Consider the following 21,324-nt stretch of genomic DNA (forward strand, 5'->3'; position numbering starts at 1 on the left):
TGCTTAAAGGAAATTAAGCTACCATATGTTGTCTATGGGGTTAATCTGATCAATATAGAATATGGCTCTGCATACATTGAGGGAATTCTACTCCATCTGTAGGGGCACTGACCATCATGGACAGGACAAAAGTAGAATCACCTCCGCAGCTTTAGAGTCAGCTGTGTTGACCTTGGGTATGGTCAGAGTACTACCTTGTCCTAGCAGAATATGGGCAGCTCCTTTTCTATAGAAGTCCTTCCCCTTCATTCCTCCCCCAATACACATTTGAGAATGGCCACTCCTTTTCCCTGCTGCTATGAGCTGGGGAGGGGGGGCATTGTTTGCTTTTTCCTTCAGAAGTGCATTTTTGCATAGCATCAGTTCTGTACATAGCAATACTTGAATGTAAAAACTAATATGGCATTGATGAAACTGTCAAGACTGGTGTAAGTGCAGAATGATAATGGGCAGGCCAGAGGTGTAAGTGCAGGAGGTGTAAGTGCAGAATGATAATGGGCAGGCCAGAAGGATATCTAGAAATGCATCTGAGTCTAGGTGCTGAACAATGAGGGCCAGCATCCTGGATACACAGGATGGGGAGTGTCTTCTCCTATACTACTAGAAGTACGTGTGACGACATTCAAAGCTAGTGAACAATGGACATGTGTGCTAACAAAAGGGAGTACTTTCCTTGTTATTAAAGTGCTTGAGAATGCATGGGTGATTTGGGCCTGGCAGTGGAAACTGGAAACCAAGCAGAAATAAATTAAAAATAGTCTGCTTGCTTCATCTGTATTCTGTGCTCAGTGTATGGGCTGAATGCAAATAGTCCATTCATCTTAAACAAATTAATTACACTGCAAAGCTGCTCACATTTCACCAAGAACACTTTTATTAAACATGAAAGATGCCAGGGTGGTAAAAAAAGAAAAGGCCAGGAAAAACCTATGCTGTATTTTAGATTCCTCTTTGCAACAGGGCTAAAGCAAAACATTTAAATGTCCCACCACTGCAGAGTTCCCTTTTAATTTGTCCTGCTTCCCTTTATTTCACGAAAAAGCAGAAGTGAAATTTAAAGCTGCTTGCATGGTTTATGAGCACGTTTAAGGATTTCCTGATACCACCAGTTATCAGCTCAGCTAAAAATAGTTTGAAAGACCTTTGCGATCTCTGATAGCCTAGTCTCTCTCTCTCCCCGTTTCGTAGCTCTATTCCACATATAGGTTGTGGGGAGGATGTAGCCCTCCATATATTGTTGGGCTCCAGCTCCCATCAGACAGCGGTGATGGGATTTGTAGCCCAGCAACACCCGGAATGTCACAACTTCCCCGTCCCTGTTTTGGGTCTCGTTTCCACGTAAGCTAAGCGTGCCATCAAGTGCAGCTATGTGCTACAGTTGGATTGCTGCGCCTGAGGCTGCAACAGCCGGCACACTTATCTTGGGCGTGAGATTCCCTCAGCATCGCTGAGACTTGCTTCTGAGTAGACCAGAGAGGCTTGCCCTCTGGCCCCGCGAACTAAGCGCCGGCCCCATCGAGTTCAACAGGAACCTTCGACGCAGCGCGCCTTTCCTCGGTGCAGCCCCGCACAGGATCCGCTTCCTCGTTCAGGCTCGCAGCCTCTCCCCCAATGCAACGGCGGTGCAACCAGGAGCGGATCCCCCACCCCGGAAGAGCGTCCCTTCCCTCCCAAATTGGCCGCGCGCTCCAGAAGAGGGGGGTGGGGTGGGAGAGACGCGCCGCTTGCCCGCCTCACCCAGCCCGGACGGGGGCGGGAGGAGAATGTCAGCTCGAACAACTTCCTACTGGGCTCCCGGCGGCAGGCAGTAAAAAACCAAAAAACAAAACACCAAAAGCGACCTTTTCAACTGCTGCCAACGTCGCCGGCCGATTCCTGCCCCCTGGCAGCGTGGAGGAAGCGATGAATGGCCAGAAAGGGGAGGTGGCTGACGCGCTGCACTCCCCGGGCCGCCGCCGCCTGTCCTGCCTGTGCATCTCGCTCCACCCCGCCGCCGCCGCCGCTACGGCCGCGCACTTTCCCCCCCGGAGCCCGCGCCGCCACAGAGGAAAGAGGCACCGGGACGCCGCCGCCCGGGGCAAGGCGCGGGGCCGAGACGGCTGCGCGAGGAACCTGGACGGCGCTCCTCCTCCTCCTCCCTCTCTCTCTCTCTCTCCGTCCCCCGCCTTTCTCCTTCTCCTTTCTGTTTTGGCGGGCGGGCGGGCGGGAGTCTCCCTGCCATGACTGCGCCGAGGGAGCCTGAGCGAACATGAGCCGCCGCGGCGAGGGCGAATTCCTGAACTGCCGCCTTTCTCCCCCCGCCGCCGCCGCGACCATGAGGAGGCTGGCGCTGCTCGCGTTGCCTCTCTTGCTGTGCCTGGGCGAGGTAAGGCGCGGACGGTTTGGAGGACTGCCACCCCCACCCCACCCAACCCAGGCTTTCCCTCGCGTCCACCTACATGCCAGGGATCTACATGTCTCGGTCCGCGAACCTGCTTCCCCTGAGTAAACCCATCCATCTTTCGTCTTCCTACCTGTCTCTCTCTCCCCCCCCCCCCTTACAAGTCCCTCCTTGGTTTAAGCTAGGGCAGCCTTATACATCGTGGGTAGGGGAGCCTGTAGCTCGCCGGACGCTGCTGGACTCCAACTCCCAGCATCCCCGATCGTGGGTCTTGCTGCTCGGGGCTGATGGGACTTGGAGTCCAGCAACAGCCGGAGGGACCACCGGCTTCCCCAGCATCGCTGCTATACGTGCTTGGTTTTGTTTTAGGGGACTGTCCCCCACCCCCGTTGAGGATAACGGGACGTCTGAGGAGAGACATATAGGATTGGGGCGGAAGTCTATAAGAAACTGCTCTGGTCCTTTTAAAACAAACGGCAACAGGGCATGACCCTCTCTGGTTCCTAGTCACTTCTGGTGTGTGTTTGTTTTGAACCCTGAATTCCTGCAAGCCGCTGTGCATCACTAGACTTATTAGAAGTCAATGGGTTTAGCCAACTCTGCGCTGTTACAAACTGGCTGTGGAGGAAGTGTCCACACATGACTCTGAATGTGCCTGTGTGTGTGTGTGTGTGTGGATATATTTGCGAGGGAATCATGAAAGAAAGCTTTTGATGTACATTCTGTCTAGCCAATGCAGTTTTTCTATTTGAATTACAGATATAGGGAACTGTTGACTAGTGATTACATAGCATAGCAATCCTAAGGAGGAAGCAGCATTGAACTTATTAGGACTTTGAACACGCATGTTGTGTGTTTTGAAGTGATCTCTGATCATGCCTGTAAAATCACTAATCCAGATAATCTAATCTTTGATACACCTCAGCTGCTTGTATTTAGACTCAGATTTAAAACAGTAGCCAACCTTAATAATGTATGTTGGAGCACCTGCTCAAAATCACATAACTTGCACTCATTTCCCTTTAAATTGTCTTGCTGTGCTCTCAAATTAGCATGGTTAAAGAATGATAAAAGTAAAAAACTTTCCCCACCCCCTACATATCCTTTAAATCTAAGTTTTTGGAAGAAACCATGATGTTAATCTATAATTAGGAAAAGAGGGGGTGGTAGCTATTCTGGATGCCAACACAGAGTATAATTGTGTAATATTGGGTGATAGCATGGAATGGTGATCTTAATTCATGCTAGTTGCTATGGCTACAGAAATGGAAAGTTGTGTTTGGTCAGGATAATTGATCTGGAATGAGATTATTGCCTTTTGCCCATTAACTAATCTTGCAAATGCACCTATTAATGGTTTCAAAACTACATGTTCTCTACTAAATCCATCTAAGCGGCGGAAAACCCAATTGGGCCAAGGGCCCCTAGATGAGAGTACTGGCAGGTTGCAAGATGTGTATGAGCACCTGTGTTGCTACTGTGCTTGAGTCATTTGCTGACGAAGACGCAGGTATGACCCCAGGGTTTCCTACAGCCATTGTGACATGTAGTTCTGCGCTACCGTGGATATGATGGAATGCAGATAAGGAGTGCTATCATAAAGAAGATCAAAGTGCAGTGTGTAGCGATGGTTTTAATAGGCGATTGCATTCTTTGCTGTAACATAGATTGGTTATGTAGTTTAATTGTATTGGCTAGCCTAGTCTATTGCCACTGCTGTTGCCATTGTCCATTATTCCCAAACAACTCTGAATATGCTGCAAGCCAAAAAAAACCCCAATCACTTTCCTTACAGCAGTGGAAAAAGAAGTCATTTTATTTCTTAGTCTCTCTCTCTCTTGTACACAACTTTCCCCTCATCATTGCTATTGGTAGATGATATACCTTTTGAAGCAAAAGAGATGGTTGGGTCAGATTTTACTGACTGCATTAAATGTTTGGGTGAAAAGCAATATCATCTAATCTAACTTGGTCTGAATGTTGGTATTTCTGGAAGTCTTAATATGAGAAAAGAATCAACTTTCAGAGAACAGGTGTGTAGTGTATGCACACGCGTGGTGGTCCTGGTTAAGATATGGGAGAACAGACACCCCAAAGATGGAAGAATCCAAAATACATTAGGAATGGTTTTGTGGGAGAAAACTACTGCAAAGATTGGACAAGGTCACCCCATGTCTGGAACAAAAAGGCTTCTGATCTGCTGCATAATGGTATAGTTGTGGTAGTCCCTTGATGAAGTTCTCAGATGTTCCCTAGAATTATGAGACCTGAACAACTTTATTGCCTAATTTGGGAAAAGGTAATTAAAGTTGTAGAAGGTATTTGAAGAAAATAATTGGAGTTGGACCATTGAACTGCAGGCTGATGTCAATAGTGTCTTGGGGCCTCATCTAATGTCACTTTCTAAGATTATGGGTGAATACACTTTAATGCATTTAGGTATAATGTTGGAAGGGCTCACTTCTTGCATATTAACATTTCCCCAGTAATTTATTTATGTGGTTTTGGGCGTCTTCAGAAACCAGTTGACATTTCCTCTTGAGTAACCATCAAAGGGTGCCAGTAATGGGTGGGTCCAAAGGCAAAAATCTACAGACCAGCACATGTAAATTTTGACTTCATGCAGCTAGTTTCCACACACTTGTGCCCCTCTCTATCCTCCACCTAAACAAGCAAGAGGCATTATCAGAATTCAAGTATACATTCCAGCCAGGCAAAAACACTGGCAGGACTAGTAAGGGATGTGGACTGGAGAGACGGGTGGGAAGAATTCCTAGGGCCAGGTAAGAAAGGTCTGGAGGGCCATATTTGCCCCCCCCACCAGAAAAACACCCCAGGGCCTCCAGTTCCCCAGCCTAGGTATGTAGCCTATATATAATAATCTTTCAAATATGTCAAGCCACAAAACTTTAGTAGTCCTCTTTCGATGGTGTGATTCTAAGTAAAGTGAACACATGAGGACGGATAATGGAGATGAGGACAAAATTCTTGGGGAGCCTTCACAAGTACAGGAGGCTGCCTGTTTCAGACGTTCACTGACCAACTCTTAGAAAGTTACAGGAGAGGAGAGGAGCGGGGCACCCATCTGAATTGCCCTCCCAGAACCAGAATGCCATAGTGAGCATCTTTGCCACTTGGGGTCCAGGTGGCCTTGATGGCTAGGAGTGCCTTTTATCAGCATCAGCTACAGCCATTCCTGGATAAGGGTAACTTTACTATGGCAGTCTGTACATTTGTAATTTCAGGACTGGTTTACTGCAATGCTAGGCTGTGGTGATGTCCAACATTTCCAGCTAGTGCAGAATGCTGTAGCTAGAGTGGTGATGGGAACAGTATGGCCAACAATAACACTGGTGTTAAAAGACCTGCACTGGTTTTCCATCTGCTGCAGAGCCAGAGTCATATTTTTTGTACTAGTGTACAAAGACCTGAACAACTAAGGACCAGGATATCTTAAGGACTGCCTTCCCCCAGCTGAATACTGAGATCAAATGGGTGAGCACTATTAGTGGTCCCCTACGGACCAGAAGGATGGCTCCAGTCAACAAGCAGTTGTGCCTTCAGTGTAGTGGGCCCTACACTATGACCTCCGTCCCGTTAGAAAACAGGCACACAGCATCGCTGCTAAGTTTCAGCTGTCTGGTTAAAACTTTTTATTTCAGGAGGCCTTTGCAACATGAGTGCTGTTCTGATGTTTTACTTTTTTATGTTGTATATTTTTATTCTCTGTAAATTGCTTTAAGACCCATATGGGGGTGGGACGGGACAAAATGTAATTTTTAGGAATAAGATGGCTAAATTTGAGACTCTGAATTAACACAGCTTTAAAATAATGGATAAATGTTTCTCGACATGTAACCTGCCAGCCTGCCGAGCCTCAGTGGCTGAGCACCAGGTCCCTGTTCAATCCCTGATATCTCCAGGTAGGTTTGGGAGAGTGAAAACCCTGGACTGCTGCCCCTAGTGAATGGATACAATACTGCTCTAGATAAGCCAATGGTCAGATTGAGTTTCCTATGTTCTCTCTGCTTCTATAGCCTTTGAGGCTGGCCCTGGTGGTTGCAAGTGGTTTAGTTCCTCTTACCAAGGTTTACTTTTCAGATTAGGGCATTTTTGTTGTCAACAGCAAGACGAATGTGGGAGTGGCCCTGTGGCAGTGACTCAGAGCATGGGATTGATCGCCCTGACATTTTAGTTGAAGCCCTGTGCCTCCATTGACTACAGTGGCTTTACTTGCAGATTATTCACCCTTGCAGCATGTTTAAAGAGTCACAGATTTGTTCTGGCATATGCTTTTATGGACTGGTTCCCACCTCTTCGAACTACTGATATGTCCCAAAGCTCCTTCCCACCACTTATTCTTTCTGAAGTCTGCTTAATGATAATGCACATAAGCTCTTCGTTCCTTGGTGAACTTGCATTCCTTTCCCAGAAGCTGTTTACACTCGTATTGTGACCAAAGTTTGAGGAAGACGGTCACAGTTCCGCTATAATAAGCTTAAGTTGTGTTGCTGCTAGTTAATTAGTTACAAATGCTCTTATCACAGTCAGCATTTAATCTCTCTTACTTCCCTAATGCTGGGAGAAGCATATCTGGAGTTTTTGTGTCTACTTTACACTGAATAATGGAGAGGGAAGGGGAGTGGCAAGTGCAAAAGAGGGAGGACTCTTAGAGGGCAGTTCTCTCTATTCCTGCAGCATCTTTCCAATCGCTTCTCCCTTTATTTGCCCCAAGGCAGTTTGCTAAAAAGCTTCAGTGTGAATTATTTCATTACAAAGCATCTCTGTTCAAAGCAAATATTTTGTTATTGTGAGTCCAGTTTGCTGCTTCTTCTCTCTTTGCCCCCAGCCCCCTGACTGAGCATCTGTCTTTAGTTTATGCGTTTACATTTTTTACACTTTATACATCTAGTTAATTTCTATCTCTCTGCCCCCAGCCCCCCCTTTCCATTTCACATGAAAAGGGTGCTTTAGAATATGGGCTTGGAAACTTTTGTTTTAAAAGAGGTCAGCAGGGCAGAGAAAATACTCAAGATTCCGAGGCATCAACATCAATTTTTTAGGCATCAGTTCAGTGTAGGGCTGAGAAATACTTCAAATTCCTAAATGTCACCATGGGCTTGTTAGTATCCAAGCAACCAAATTGATCAGCCCTTGTGATTTCTGTTTACCTGTGGCATTTATTGGCTTACCTTTGTGAGTATCATGTGAGTATAAGTGCTGCTGTAGCATAGTGGTCAAGGATGCAATATTACACCAGAGTTATGCAGGCCGAGGGGCTGGTGAAACACCAGTGGCACAACTGCTAACATCAGTGCAAGTGAGTAGCCACCATTACCTGTCCTCTCTGGGAGGAAGAACTGGAGTGCAGTAGTGGGGTCTACTGGAGGGTATCTTGCTGAGCCCCCCCACCCCCCTGCAAAAGCAAAGCCAGATTGGGATGCAGTAATCTTCATTGGCATTGGAGCAGTGCTTCCACCTGTAGAGGAACCCATCCAAGACCTGTCGTGTGGATGTAAAATCTCACACATGTCCAAAGAATAGTGCTATCCTTTCAATGCAGCATAGTGTCTGTGATCATCCTATAAAGCTCTGGCAGAGGTTTCGTTTGCTTGCAAATGCTTCTGCTCCTCTGGTTGCTGCTACACTGAATCTGTGATGAGCATCCTCTCTTTTGTTCATTGCAGAGTTAATAAATCATAGTCAGTTGCAGCCAGATTTGTTCTCTGAAGCCAGACCAATTCAGAACGTAGACATTTCCCAACATGCATAAGTATTCAGCCTAGGAAAGTACCCTCTAAATATCTGTTTCCAAATCTCCAGTAGACAAAGGTGCATGAGTCGTAAAAGTGTAGAATTGCAAGTAATGATCAGAGAATGCATACATAAATCAAGCTTGGAGTATGGAAGTATCAGCAAAATATAATGTATAGCCAGTGCTCAGCTATATCGCATGTAGTTTTACAAAGGGGGTGGATTTAAGGGCTAGCAATCTGAGAATAAATCAAGGTGATATCAATGAAGCAGACAAACTCTAAATCAAATACAAAATAAAGTCAATACAGTCTTTATTTTTAGTGGACGGCAGATATGTAATCAACAGACACTACTACAATAATTCATTCTCTATCTCCATCTCTCTCTTGTGCACTTTAAATGAATAAATTAAGTTGCTATCCCATATCAGTCATTCCCTTCCCTTCTGCAATTAATGTTGTGTGAATAGTGAGATGATTCTACGATGCAAATGGTCCTGCCCCTCCCATATGACCCTGCTGCTGCAACCTCCCTCCCTACCCAATGTATTGGGCGCTGAACTTTTGCAGCAGAAAGGCGGTTCAACTCAAACAAGTTCCCTGCATGATTTAACAGTCTAATCTTCTTGGGTCTTAAATAAAACAAGGCACTTCCTTCAGCTGGGAAGGTTCCCTGGCTCCCAGCACCACAAGAGACCGAAGGAATGGTGATGGGTTATGCATGGGAGGGGCAGAGTCACTCTCCCTCTCATGCAATGGAAACTTGTGTTTGCGTGTGCAGAGAACAACTGAATAGGGCTATTCTCTTGGACTGAAAGTATTCGTTTGGGACAGCTGCTCCCGGTCCTTCCAAGGCAAAGGGGAAAATGACAAATAGCTGCATTACCTGCAGTGAGAGAAGGCATATCAACAATGTCACGCTGAAATTTAATCTCTCAGGATTAGCCACAACTTTTAAAATGAGAGAGAGAGAGAGAGAGAGAGAGAGAGAGAGAGAGAGATGGAAATTCTGTGTACAGTTAAGAGCTCATCCCTCAGTGGACCTTCATACCTGGAGCTTACTGTTGAGAATTTTCATGCCATGTAAATTATCTTTTGTTAGAGAAACGTGAGATTTGAAAGCATGTGGGTGTGTTGGTACATAATATAATTTTCTGATTACACAATGAGGATGGATATTACTAATTACTGCTACTAATTACAGGCTCGCTGCTGGAGAATATGAAAGTTGGCTAGCTTCGCGATATAGCAACCAAGCGCTTCCTTTTTCCAAAAATAGAGCTTCTTGCATATGGCAAGCTTAAGACTCATCTCTGCTCTACATTCTTTTTCCGCTACTCAGTTGAGATCTGCTAATTGGCTTCTATTCACTTAAAAGTAATAGAACACTATTAGCTGCCTGCTCCTGCAAAACTTTGAAACAAAAGACAAAAACCAGAGGTTGCTAAGTGTCAGAAGACTCGTTTGGCTAGCTTTAAAACTAGCTCAAGTGGCAATCTGCACCAATAATATAAAATAAGACTACAAAGAGAGATGTAGTACTGTAAAAAGAAAACAGTGAGAATATGCCTTGGTTCAGGTGACAATATGTATAGTCCTGACAGGCTTTGGCCGGATCCAGCAGAGATCTTTTTTCTGTTCTGTTCCATTTCTTCATGTGGCTTCTGCATATGGCAAGTCCTGTTTCTTGCGCCTAGCTCTAGCTAGCGATGTGAATTAGCCTCTTTATAGCAAATTAAATCGTAAGACAATTTTTTGTTCTGTCTTGCTTTTTCTCACATTTGCTCAGATCACCACTTTTAGCTTCACAGGGACTTGGTCAGTTGGTCAAGGTTGAAAGATAGCAATTTGCTCAAGCGCTCCTGTCCTCCCTCGGCGTAAGCAAAGTGGTGGGGATTTGAACCTGGTTCCAAATTGCCATAACCAAAGCTCTTTGCCAGACAACTGCTGTGTATAGTCAATCTTCCAAACAGTCTCTTTGTTTCGCCACAGTGATGGTGAATGTATGCAAACACTTTGTTAAAATAGCAACCTTTTGCTATTTTACATCTTTTAGGAATTCATTATGGGAATGAATTGATGGAAATTAATTGGAGCCTCATTTTTTACTCTATATGTCATGGGTAGGCCCGGGGGCCGGATCCGGCCCATTCGTCTTCTCAATCCAGCCCACAGATGGTCCGGGAATCAGCGTGTTTTTACATGAGTAGAATGTGTCCTTTTATTTAAAATGCATCTCTGGGTTATTTGTGGGGCATAGGAATTTGTTCATCCCCCCCCCAAAAAAAAATATAGTCCGGTCCCCCACAAGGTCTGAGGGACAGTGGACCGGCTCCCTGCAAAAAATGTTTGCTGACCCCTGCTATATGTAAGCCAGGAAGGGCATATTTTTCACCTGAACAATTCCACACACAAACACAAACTGTCTCTCCATAAACATGAAAAGCAGCAATTGCTCAGCTGGCAGCAGTTACTTGGCATATGTTGAAGGATGATGCCAAGAGTATGTGCCGTTGCTTAACTGTTCATGTAGCTGGCTTCAGCTGGGTTGCTTGGTTTTGTCCTTTTATGGGGTTGAGATTTGCATATGCTCATTTTCTGTGTGATAGGCCATATCAGATAGGGGATTGGGCATGGTACCTAGGCTAGATCATGCACTAGATCATGATCATGGCTAGATCATGCACAAGGATAGCACAGTCATTATGGAACAGGTGAGATGTTTGGATTGAGACCTATGGGCATAAAGTAGGCATAAATTTGAAAATGGATGCCTGCCACCTTTAGATGCATGGAAAGAAAAGACTAGGGGGGGTTAGACTGAAGAGGCTGTCTGAAATGTGGCAAAGTCAGAGGGATGGAGTTTTGCAGCAGATTGAGGTACCAAAACCATGACTTTGCAAATAATTGTTCCAGAAAGTTTATCTTCTTAAACACAAAGACTCTCCTCCTGCAAGAGAGGGGAGTGGTTGTGGGCGGGAGCCGGACTCCGCCCCAAGCAGGGGGCGTTTGCCCCCTGCCTCCCACTCACATGGCTGGCGCCCACGGCCAGGCGCCCAACCAGGTGCCTTCAAGGGGCCGTGTACAACAGCCTAAATTGCTGCGGCGCCAGCCTCCCGGCCTCACTTTTTGTCATCCCGTCGCGAGTCACCCACCCTCCACTCCCTTAGAGCAGGGTTTCAGTTTTCTTTTGGCCTTGCTATGGATCTTAGGTTGGTCACCCTGGTTGTCCGGGGGGCCTGGTAGGAGTTTTTCCATTTGGCGTTAGGCTTTTTGGTTTTTTCGCCTACCTCGTAGCAATCGTCACAACTTTCGTGGTATTGGTGGGTAGGTTAGGCATTGGAATAATGTGTTGTGGTGTGTCGAAGGGCTAGGTGTGGCCATCGCCTACGCCTTCAATTTTTGGGTATTCCGTTAAAGGAATCTGGCGGTTGTGTATTCTGTCCGATACCTGCGTGGCGGGAGGCCATGGCACGACCCTCGGTGACATCAGGGGAGAGCTTATAGTTGGATTAGCATCAACAGGCTCCACCTACTGGTGAATAAACCCCCCTGTTTTAGACTCACCCCTCTCCGAGTGGGTGGAGTCAGCTGACGTAATCCAATGCCTAAGCCAATACCTTTTCACTTGCTGTAATCAATAAAGTTGTGGCCTTTTCTTGCCCATTAACCTTATATCACGTGTCCTTGTGTTTTCATTCCACTATGCAGGGATCGGGTCCTCGAACCACAAACTTAATTTATTTACTAACAGCTATTGTTGTAACGTAAATGAAATAATTCATTGTTAAGATTAAATTAAGCCTCCTTTCTAATCTTGCTTTTAGTGTTTCCTAAAAGTTCCAATTAAAAAAAAACACAGATATGCATGTGTATTAAGGCAGGGGAGACCCAGAGATATGCATGTACATGTCTTGCCAGGAAGAGAAAATTACCTTTTTCTGCAAACCACGCCCACCTGCCCCACACCTGATGTCATATGTGATGTCAGATGTATAGCAGATAACGATGTGAATACAAAGGTACAGTTCTAATCTTAAACTGTTAAGATTGCTGTCAGTGCTGGCTGGTGCTCACAGCAAGCTCCAGGGATTAGCTGGACTGTGGAGTTCCTCTAGTGCAGGTGATTCCTGCCTAAAGTTGGGCTTGATGTAGTTGCCATTAGGCTTGATGTAGTCAGCTGATTGACGCTGTCAGGAAGTCCCACAGGGTGAACATAGTTAATATGTGCTCCCAATTCTTTCCTTTTGAGGTTGGGTTACCTGATAATACGGTGATGTCAGGTAATCGGTCTACGTGGAGTAGGAAGCCTGATCTTGTTCCCTGTTGCTGACTTAAGATGAGTCCAGCTAGATCACCCTTTCTAGTCCAGCTTTCTTTTCCCACAGTGGTCAATCAGGTGAAAAGCCTGCAAGCAAGACATGAATGCTACAGCTTTCTCCCCACTTGTGCTCCCCAGCCACTGATATTCAGGGGCCTTATGCCTCTGCTCATGAAGATAGCACATAGCTATCAATAACCAGTAGCCACTGATAGTCTTTTCCTCCATTAATTTGCCTAACCCTCTATTGAAGCTGTCCAAGTTTCTGGTCATCTCCATATCCTGTGGATGCAAATTTCATACCTTAACTATGCACCTTGTGAATAAATATTTATTTGTCCGGAATATCCCTCCATTCAGCTTCATTAGAAGGCCCTCTCTTATAGTATTATGAGTGAGGGAGAAGTGTCTGCATCACCACAGTTTATTGCATATTTAAGAAACAGGCTACCTTACTCATATGTTCCAGGTCATAAGCTTGTGTGTATTCTACGTATGCTAAGTATGTATGCCATACTTGTTGTAATTCAGTCAACCAAGTAGAAAACCGTACCACCCAGAAAATTCTTTGCTTATATTTACTCTCCTGTAGTCTATCTTTAAACAAGGAAATTGACACACGGAAATTGTGAAGTACAAATGAACTGACCTCTGGTTACAGATGCTTCTGGTTACAGACTTCGCTAACCCAGAAACAGTACCTCAGGTTAAGAGCTTTGCTTCAGGATGAGAACAGAAATCGCGCAGTGGTGGCGCGGCAGCAGCGGGAGGCCCCATTAGCTAAAGTGGTACCTCAGGTTAAGAAGAGACCTCCAGAATGAATTAAGTTCTTAACCCGAGGTAAGGTCTGAACCCATAAGGCTGTGATCCAAAATTTCACTTTAGCCATGAACTCAAGCCACTCCTATTCCTTCAATCCTCAGTCAACGTTTGCGGTACAGGAGCAATAATACTGAACTACCTTGCAAAGCTGTCATTGCCAGATCTACAGATTTTGCTCTGGGGGGCAAAGGTTCTGCCCTACAGCCTCCCCCTGCCCCCTGTCTCTCTGAGAGCAGCAGTGCTGGGTTAAGGGAACAAAGAGGAGCAAGTCTTTATCCCCTTTGTGCCCCATTCAGGCTTCCATAGAAAGTCCCACCTTCTTGCCCGCTCCAGGAAAAGGAATGTGAGGAGGAGTGTCAATGGAGGACAAAGGGGAGAAACTTTTTCACCATTGATTGTTGTCATTGTCCTGCCACTGGGCTGGCCACTGCAGCTTCACACTTTCCTCTTCTTGGGGTGGATAAGGAAGAGGGCTTTTATCGGACACTGTGGAGGGGCCATAGCCAACCACACCTCATCCATTGTCAGGGCCTGACTTCACCTTTACATTCCTGCTGGTTACGTTCCTAGTGTCCACCCACCTCTTTGAATATGTGGGATCTGGCCAGAACATAAGGGCTGTGATGTGGCTGCAGTGTGCCTCTGTCCCATGCAGGGTGTCGTTCTGCTGCCCGGGGCATGTATCCCCTCTTGCCCCCAGGCCTAAAAGTTAATCTGCAAATTAACCTACTAATATTAGAGGTGGTGGATAGAATGCATATGAGGTGCTTTGAATGCTCAGAAAGCACTTTATATATTGAATTGCGTACTTATGCCCTGCTTTCCATCCAGCATTGACTCACAAATACAACAATTGAAACCCATCTCAAAGAGGCGCTCAAAAATGTTAGCCATAAATTGTTCGTATGAGAGGATATTATCATAAGAGCTACCCCCACAAAAAACCTGAATATCCATCTGTGCAAAATGACTGTTAATATTATATACCGGTAGATGACAGTACATAATATGAGTGTAAATATGGACACGATCCACCACCCCAAATATTAGCAGATTAATATATTTTATGGGAGAACCCTAAGCAGTACTATTTCCCCATCATTTCTAATGCGCTGCAGTATGCGGTTTAACTGGTTGGTGCTTACTTTCAACACTCAAATTAATTCACATTCTTTACACCCATTTGAGGATTGGTTTGCTGGCACAGCGTAAAGAGTGAAGCCTTTGAGTCTTTGCTGATAAACATTAATTATCTTGGATATATCAGCAGTGTGAAGCATGTACTGGGTTTTTTTCAGTTCTTTGTGACCCTTGGCTAACTGATGACAAGAAAAAATTCCTTAACTAGTAAACATTGTTTTAAATAGTCAAAGTCCCTTTTCTTCCAAGGCAACTATGACACTCATAAGCTATGCAGTTACTGCTGGGAAAATGTAGCCCCAGTGAAACCAAAGCTACATAGAAATAAGTCCTATTGATCTCAATAAAACTTCCTTCTAGGAAAGTATATTTAGGATTCCAGTCCCAAAATCTCCTCAGTACAGTGTAGCTCAAAGCAAGGCCACAGCTTTTTCCATTGCAAGCAAGTAGTGATCTCTGCCATTGGCATCGCGCCAATATGACCCGATTAAAAAACCCAGAAAACAGATACAGTGCGCCACTACTGGTTCTGTGCGACTTCAGAATGAAGACGTGAGGGTTACAGATTTGAATGCTCTCGTATGTTAAAAATATAAAACACAACCCCCACTCTCTTTCTACATGGAAGGCAAGCACACCTGCCTGTCTCAGAAAGTCACTGTGCTGGTTTAGATGCTCAACCACCACTGGAACTGCCCTATGTGGTACAAGGTAAACAACTTCAGTACCAGCACCTTGGACTCTCAAATCCCCAGCAGCAAAGTAAAAACTGATGGCTGATAGTAAATGATGCTGGAAGGTCCTGAAGAACCAGTAGGGCCACAATCCTCCTCTCCATCTTTAGATGCCTATGATCCTCTTGGGTCACACTAGCAGTTTCTTTCCTGGGGCCTAGCCTACTGGCTCTTTAAGAGGCATTGAATAGAGTTACAGTATTCTCTTTAAATCTTACTGTCTGGAGTGGCAAGGCTTAGACATAAAGGCTATTGCAGTGCTGGTACTGCATGGCTACAGATCAGAGGGGGAAATCCAGGTGTTCCATCACCTACAAAGATCCTTCGATGGAAAGTTCTTTGGAAACGCAATGAGACTTTATGGAGATCATGCAGCAGTATAATTATTATTTCAGTTGTTGGTTGAGGAAATGGCATTGATTTTAGGCCCTATCTCTATAAATGTTGCTTATGAGCCTTGAAATAGCACTAAAGAATGACGGAAACATGATATTTTTCCTCAGGTACTTCTCCTTTTGGTGAATTGCGTATGCAGGCAATTCTCTTTGAGTGTCGCCAGTAAGATAAGATGATGGATTTATCTTTGCAGAGTTTGTTTCTAACTCCCATTTCTGGGTTTCTCTGTATGTGGTGAAGGCAAGAACCATACGCCATCTTTGATGGGGCTCCTTGACACCATATGGGGGGGCAGGAGAAAGAGAAACTCAACCATGGGTTAGCACTATGTGGGCAAACTAAAGTGAGCCCATCAAGTACTGGTTTCCTTCCTTTCCCTTCCCCTTTCTTCCTCTCACATCGGTGGGAGATGACTTCAGCCTTCAAATAATGTTGTCATGTTGTGCAATACAAATCAGGAAGCCTGAAATTCTGGTAAATTAAACTGGTCAGCTTCATAATCTGTTGTCTGACGCCGGCTTGCTTTGAAACCACAGTTTGTTGTAACCCAGGTTACTTAATTCTTATGAAACGACAGCATTCTTAAAAAACGAAACTATCTCCAGGCCACATAGGAGGGAAAGGAGCAGGGAGTTCTCAACACAACTGTTTGCTTGAGCTTGTTGCATTCCACCCATGTAGCATTAAGCCGTGGTTTAGTGTTACATGCAAATGCAGCTCTTTGTGTGTGAGTGCCTGCCCCCCGCTATCCACAGACCATCTTCTATGTCGATTCTGGAGCAAGAGGCTCATTAAAACAACCCCACAGCAGCATAGGAACTGCCTTGTACAGTCTATCTAACTCAGTACTGTCTACACTGACTGGCAGTGGGTTTCAGTCCCACCCATGGATGCCATGGGATCGAACTTGTGACCTTTTGCATGCAAAGCGGATGCTCTGCCAAGGAAGCTATGGAGTTGCCAGGAATCAAACCAAGGATGTTTGGCATGCAAAGCAGGAATTCTACCGCTGAACCAGAGACCCTTTTTGGTTCCTATATGTTTTATATTTATCATATATAACTTCATATATAGAATTAGATATATTTTAATAAAAAATTAGATAATTTAAAGCTATAATAATGCGAGGATCTCAATGTGAGGGATATTAAAAAATAAGACTATCGGATCAATAAAATAGAAACAAAATAGATGAAGGAGCAGGGACCAAGCACCAAAACCCCCCCAAAAAACCCTTGAATGAATAAAGCAGCCCACTTAAAGTTCCTGTTGCAATGAAACAGAAAGCTGCTTCTAAAGCTTAGGAGTTGCTACGTGTTCAGTAGCGGCTAACAGCATAATGGTTGGACTGCCAACAGCAGGGGTCAGCAACCTTTTTCAGCTGTGGGCCGGTCCACCGTTCCTCGGACCATGTGGTGGGCCGGACTATATTTTGAAAATAAAAATAAAAATGAATGAATTCCTATGCCTCACAAATAACCCAGAGATGGATTTTAAATAAAAGCACACATTCTACTCATGTAAAAACACACTCATTCCTGGACCGTCCATGGGCTGGATTGAGGAGGCAATTGGGCCCACAAACCTTAGGTTGCCTAAAAAAAGGTAAAGGTAAAGGATCCCTGGCAGTTAAGTCCAGTTGCAAACGACTCTGGGGTTGCGGCTCTCATCTCGCTTTACTGGCCGAGGGAGCTGACGTTTGTCCGCAGACACGTTTTTCCGGGTCATATGGCCAGCATGACTAAACTGCTTCTGGCAACACCAGAGCAGCACACAGAAATGTCATTTACCTTCCCACCGGAGCGGTACTTATTTATCTACTTGTACGTTGACATGCTTTCGAACTGCTAGGTTGGCAGGAGCTGGGACCGAGCAACGGGAGCTCACCCTGTTGCGGATTCGAACCACCAACCTTCTGATCGGCAAGCTCTAGGCTCAGTGGTTTAGACCACAGCGCCACCTGCATCCCTAGGTTGCCAACCCCTGGCCAAAAGGTTCTCAATGACTGAACTTACAGAGCAGAGAAGTACATCTGAAAGAATGTGTTCTCTCTGCTAGTTTCTTATGCAGTAAGGACAAGTTCTACTAGGATGTGCAGCAGAGATAGGGAAAGAGGGCATTCTCATAGTTTGCTTCACTAGGGTGTGTTTTTTTTGGTACACCCCCCAAAATTACCTTTTAAAAAGGCAAAACCCTTGTACAACTATTTGCATGGATTATCTATGTCTTGGTTATTCTGTTTTACTGTGATGCCTTACTCCTTTCCTATAAGGATTGAACTCCATAAGCTTCCTTAGGGGTTGTAAGAAACTCACCACCACCACTGAGAAAGTAGAGGAGGTATCACACTTTTTGGCAACACACACACACACACACACAGAGAGAGAGAGAGAGAGAGAGAGAGAGAGAGAGAGATGTGATGTGATGTGAGCTTAAAAGCTTTGTGCTATAAATTTGGTTTGCAAAATACTAATACTAGGCCAAAATGACTACTGCAACACTGGCCTCAAATTAAAAATTTGGGGGGGGGGCCCTGCCAGATAATACTCTTTGCCCAACTCTGTAATAATGAAACCCAGATGGGTACAGAATACCCTTTTGGAGACTTCCTATCCAACTACAGTGCCTAATATGTTTGCATTGTTCCATTCACTGATAATCCACAGATGATCAAGTGTGCCTTCCACACCCATTGCCTGCTATGAGGTCATTATGAAAAATGCACATGGGTTTAATCTGGCAGGCTTTGTATCTAAGCAGGTGACTCATAGTGCCACAGCCAATTTTGTATTTTTTTATTATTAAAAAATGCTAAATAGCTTCCTGTGATGAATCGAAAGAGCTCCTGAACTGGATGCCACAGATGACCTGTGAGTTTAGGATTTCAAGTGCAAGTTTGCTTAGAAATTGTGGTGAGTTCATCAGAAATGTGTTTGTGTAGATGTATGGATGGACAACAGATGCTCAAACTAGAACCCACAAGCATAAATTTCTGCTTTTGTATCTCGGGTGTAAAGAAAGAGAGAAAAAGATGAGAGAATGAGCTGTGAGGTCCTGAGTTCAAATTTCACCTCAGCCATAGGTTATTCAACTCACCTAAGGCAGGCTACCACCACTTAGCCTCAGTCTGCCATTTGTAACAAGGGGGTAACAAAACTGGCCTACATTACAGGGTAACTGTGTCGATTGCTGAGATCATGAATCACTTGAAAGAGTAACCAGGATTAGAAGTTGAATTTTCAGTCCTTGGGGTATAGTGTTGCTAAGTTTGAGTGATTAATGCTTAAGGAACCATGCTGTGACTAGAACTTCCTACAACTGAGAACGAAGTATACTGGAAACTAACAGAGCATGCAAATACTGGAAGGAACAAGATGCCTCCAGGCTTAGTAAACATTGCATCACACGGAAGTTTCTGGAGGGGAGAGCTAAGCCTCATCTGTTGCAAGAGTAATGTTTTATACACGTATGAAGTAAAAAATGCTATTGATTTTGTGTTCCTGAAAAAGAAAAGAGGATCATTCGGCATAATTAAATTGCGAGAATACTGGATTTCCTAGGTTGCCGCTGGATTTAGAATCCAGTGTAAATTAGCAGGAATGTAGCCCAGTTCACAATGAGAAGGTGGAAATCGCCCCTGCAGAAGATCACAAGTTCAGATATTAGTTGGTGGGTTTAAAAGTGGGCATGAGGCAGTTTTGCAACTGTGAGCCTTTGGGTAGCCTCCTCTGCCCCTGAATTGTTAGTTGTAAGTGGTGGCATAGTAGTATGGTCGTACCTTGGATCTCGAATGGCTTAGTTGCTGAACGTTTCGGCTCCTGGACGATCAAAAACCGGAACGCATTCTGCTCAACTTCCAAGGTACGACTGTATTAACAGTAGTGTGGACCTGCCCTACCAACCTCCATCTTGATTCCTCCAAGTTCACTTGCTCCTTTACTTACAAGCAGTTCAGAGGTTCGGCCTGGCTCTCTGCTTCCTCCTTGGCTTTAGTGTTCCCCTTTGCAACTCAGCAGGAAAATGGGGACAAAACTAGCATTAGTTGGCTCTGTTAGTCATTGGCTCAGCCTCCACCTACAGTTGGGTTCCTTGCTTTCTCTCCCACCAGGGCCTATTACAATGAGTAATAGCAGTAAATAATATAATTAATGGCATCTGTGGCTTGTGCAGCTAAGGACATTAGTCAAAATCTAATGTCTACCCCAACTCCCTTTTTGGGTTCTTTATTTTTTAAGAAAGAATAGAAATTGGGGGGGGGGGGAGAATGACAGTAACCCATGCTGCTTATACATTTCAGATTACAAGCAGTATCAGAAAATCCAAGATCAGCAAAATATTACAATTCCAGAACAGTTTCTGTGTTTCCTCCCTCTCAGTTCCCCACTGCAGCTTTACAAAATAAATCTTGAACACTGATGCCCCTGCTTTCTGTGCACTGATTTCGTTCATTCTGCATACGTAATAGATGGGAAACATTTTTCCAGAAAGTTATCAAAGCAGAAAGGGTTACATGGCCCATTAATTTGAGCTACAGTTTGTCCCCAGATAAAAAGTCACACGTTTTACCAAGCCAACTGCAGTGGTACCTCGGGTTACAAACACTTCGGGTTACAAACTCCGCTAACCTGGAAGCAGTACCTCAGGTTGAGAACTTTCCCCCAGGATGAGAATGGAAATTGTGCGCCGGCGGCGCGGCAGCAGTGGGAGGCCCCATTAGCGAAAGCGCGCCTCAGGTGAAGAACAGTTTCGGGTTGAGAACAGACCTCTGGAACGAATTAAGTTCGTAACCCGAGGTACCACTGTAATAATAAGTGGCAGATGCTTGCCTTCCCAACTAGTTGCCCCTTGCAAATTTAGCAAACAACATCAATATGAATATTTTATTTATTTATGGGTGGTATCCAGGGGCTTTGTTCTGTTAACACAAAGAATTACGCTTGCACAATGGAACTCCTCCCCTCTTCTCTCCCTGTACCCTTCCCTAAACTCCAGAGAATTGGGGGAAACACCAGAACAGATTTAGGGGGTGCACAGGGGAAGGAGAGGGAAGAAAGCTCTGTTGCGCAAGGGTAAATTCTTGCACTAATGGAATGAGAGACTTGGTGCTTCTTTGAATGCAAGATGATTGCTTGGGGCTTCTCACTGCACGTTATCCCCACATCCTCTTCCAAAGAATATCCCTCTGTGTACAGTCTTCCTTTCTTCTTCCTGTGACAGATCTATTTATTATTTAAGTATTTATCCTTGTGGAATGCCCAAAGTAGCTAATAACAAAATATACAACAAAATGCAAAATAAATCATTAAAACATATGCCATCATACCAGGTCACATTTTCATACCATTTCTCACATATCTTGAAGCAGGTTGAAATGCACCATTTGAAATGCCCATTTATTAGTATTTATTATTTATTTATACTTTTTATTTATTGCATATTATTAATAAATAGACATAATTAATAATTAATTTTAGGTGTACAATATATAATCTGCTCTAAGAGTGTTAGTATTTGTTATATTGTACATCTAAAAATTAATAATTAAGTCCATTTATTCATAATACACAATAATTAAAAAGTATAAATAAATAAATTACATGTTGTGAAGTGAGTAAGGCCAACAGTCCTCATTCCTCAAATGGTTTACCAGTAATAAATAATTAAACATTCAATTTATAAATGCAGTAAATTTTTCATTGAAATCTACTCCTTGCCCTAAAATGCTTTGTTCCCTCTTTAACAGACTCCATTTAATGTCTCGAAATCTTTCCTTTT

The 21,324-nt window shown here is 44.4% G+C and overlaps 1 protein-coding gene across 1 annotated transcript in view; it reads left to right on the top strand.

Moving 5' to 3' along the window:
* The first annotated feature begins 2,077 nt into the window (after positions 1–2,077).
* PTPRJ (protein tyrosine phosphatase receptor type J) overlaps positions 2,078–21,324 on the top strand; it is an 80,219-nt gene continuing 60,972 nt past the window's right edge. Inside the window, exon 1 of the mRNA XM_082195808.1 lies at positions 2,078–2,365. Coding sequence (XP_082051934.1) covers positions 2,249–2,365 — 117 coding nt within the window. The 5' untranslated portion in view covers positions 2,078–2,248. The remainder of the gene's footprint in view (positions 2,366–21,324) is intronic.

The sequence above is a fragment of the Podarcis vaucheri genome, assembly GCF_965113315.1.
Source record: "Podarcis vaucheri genome assembly, chromosome: 1".
NCBI classification, from domain to species: Eukaryota; Metazoa; Chordata; class Lepidosauria; order Squamata; family Lacertidae; genus Podarcis; species Podarcis vaucheri.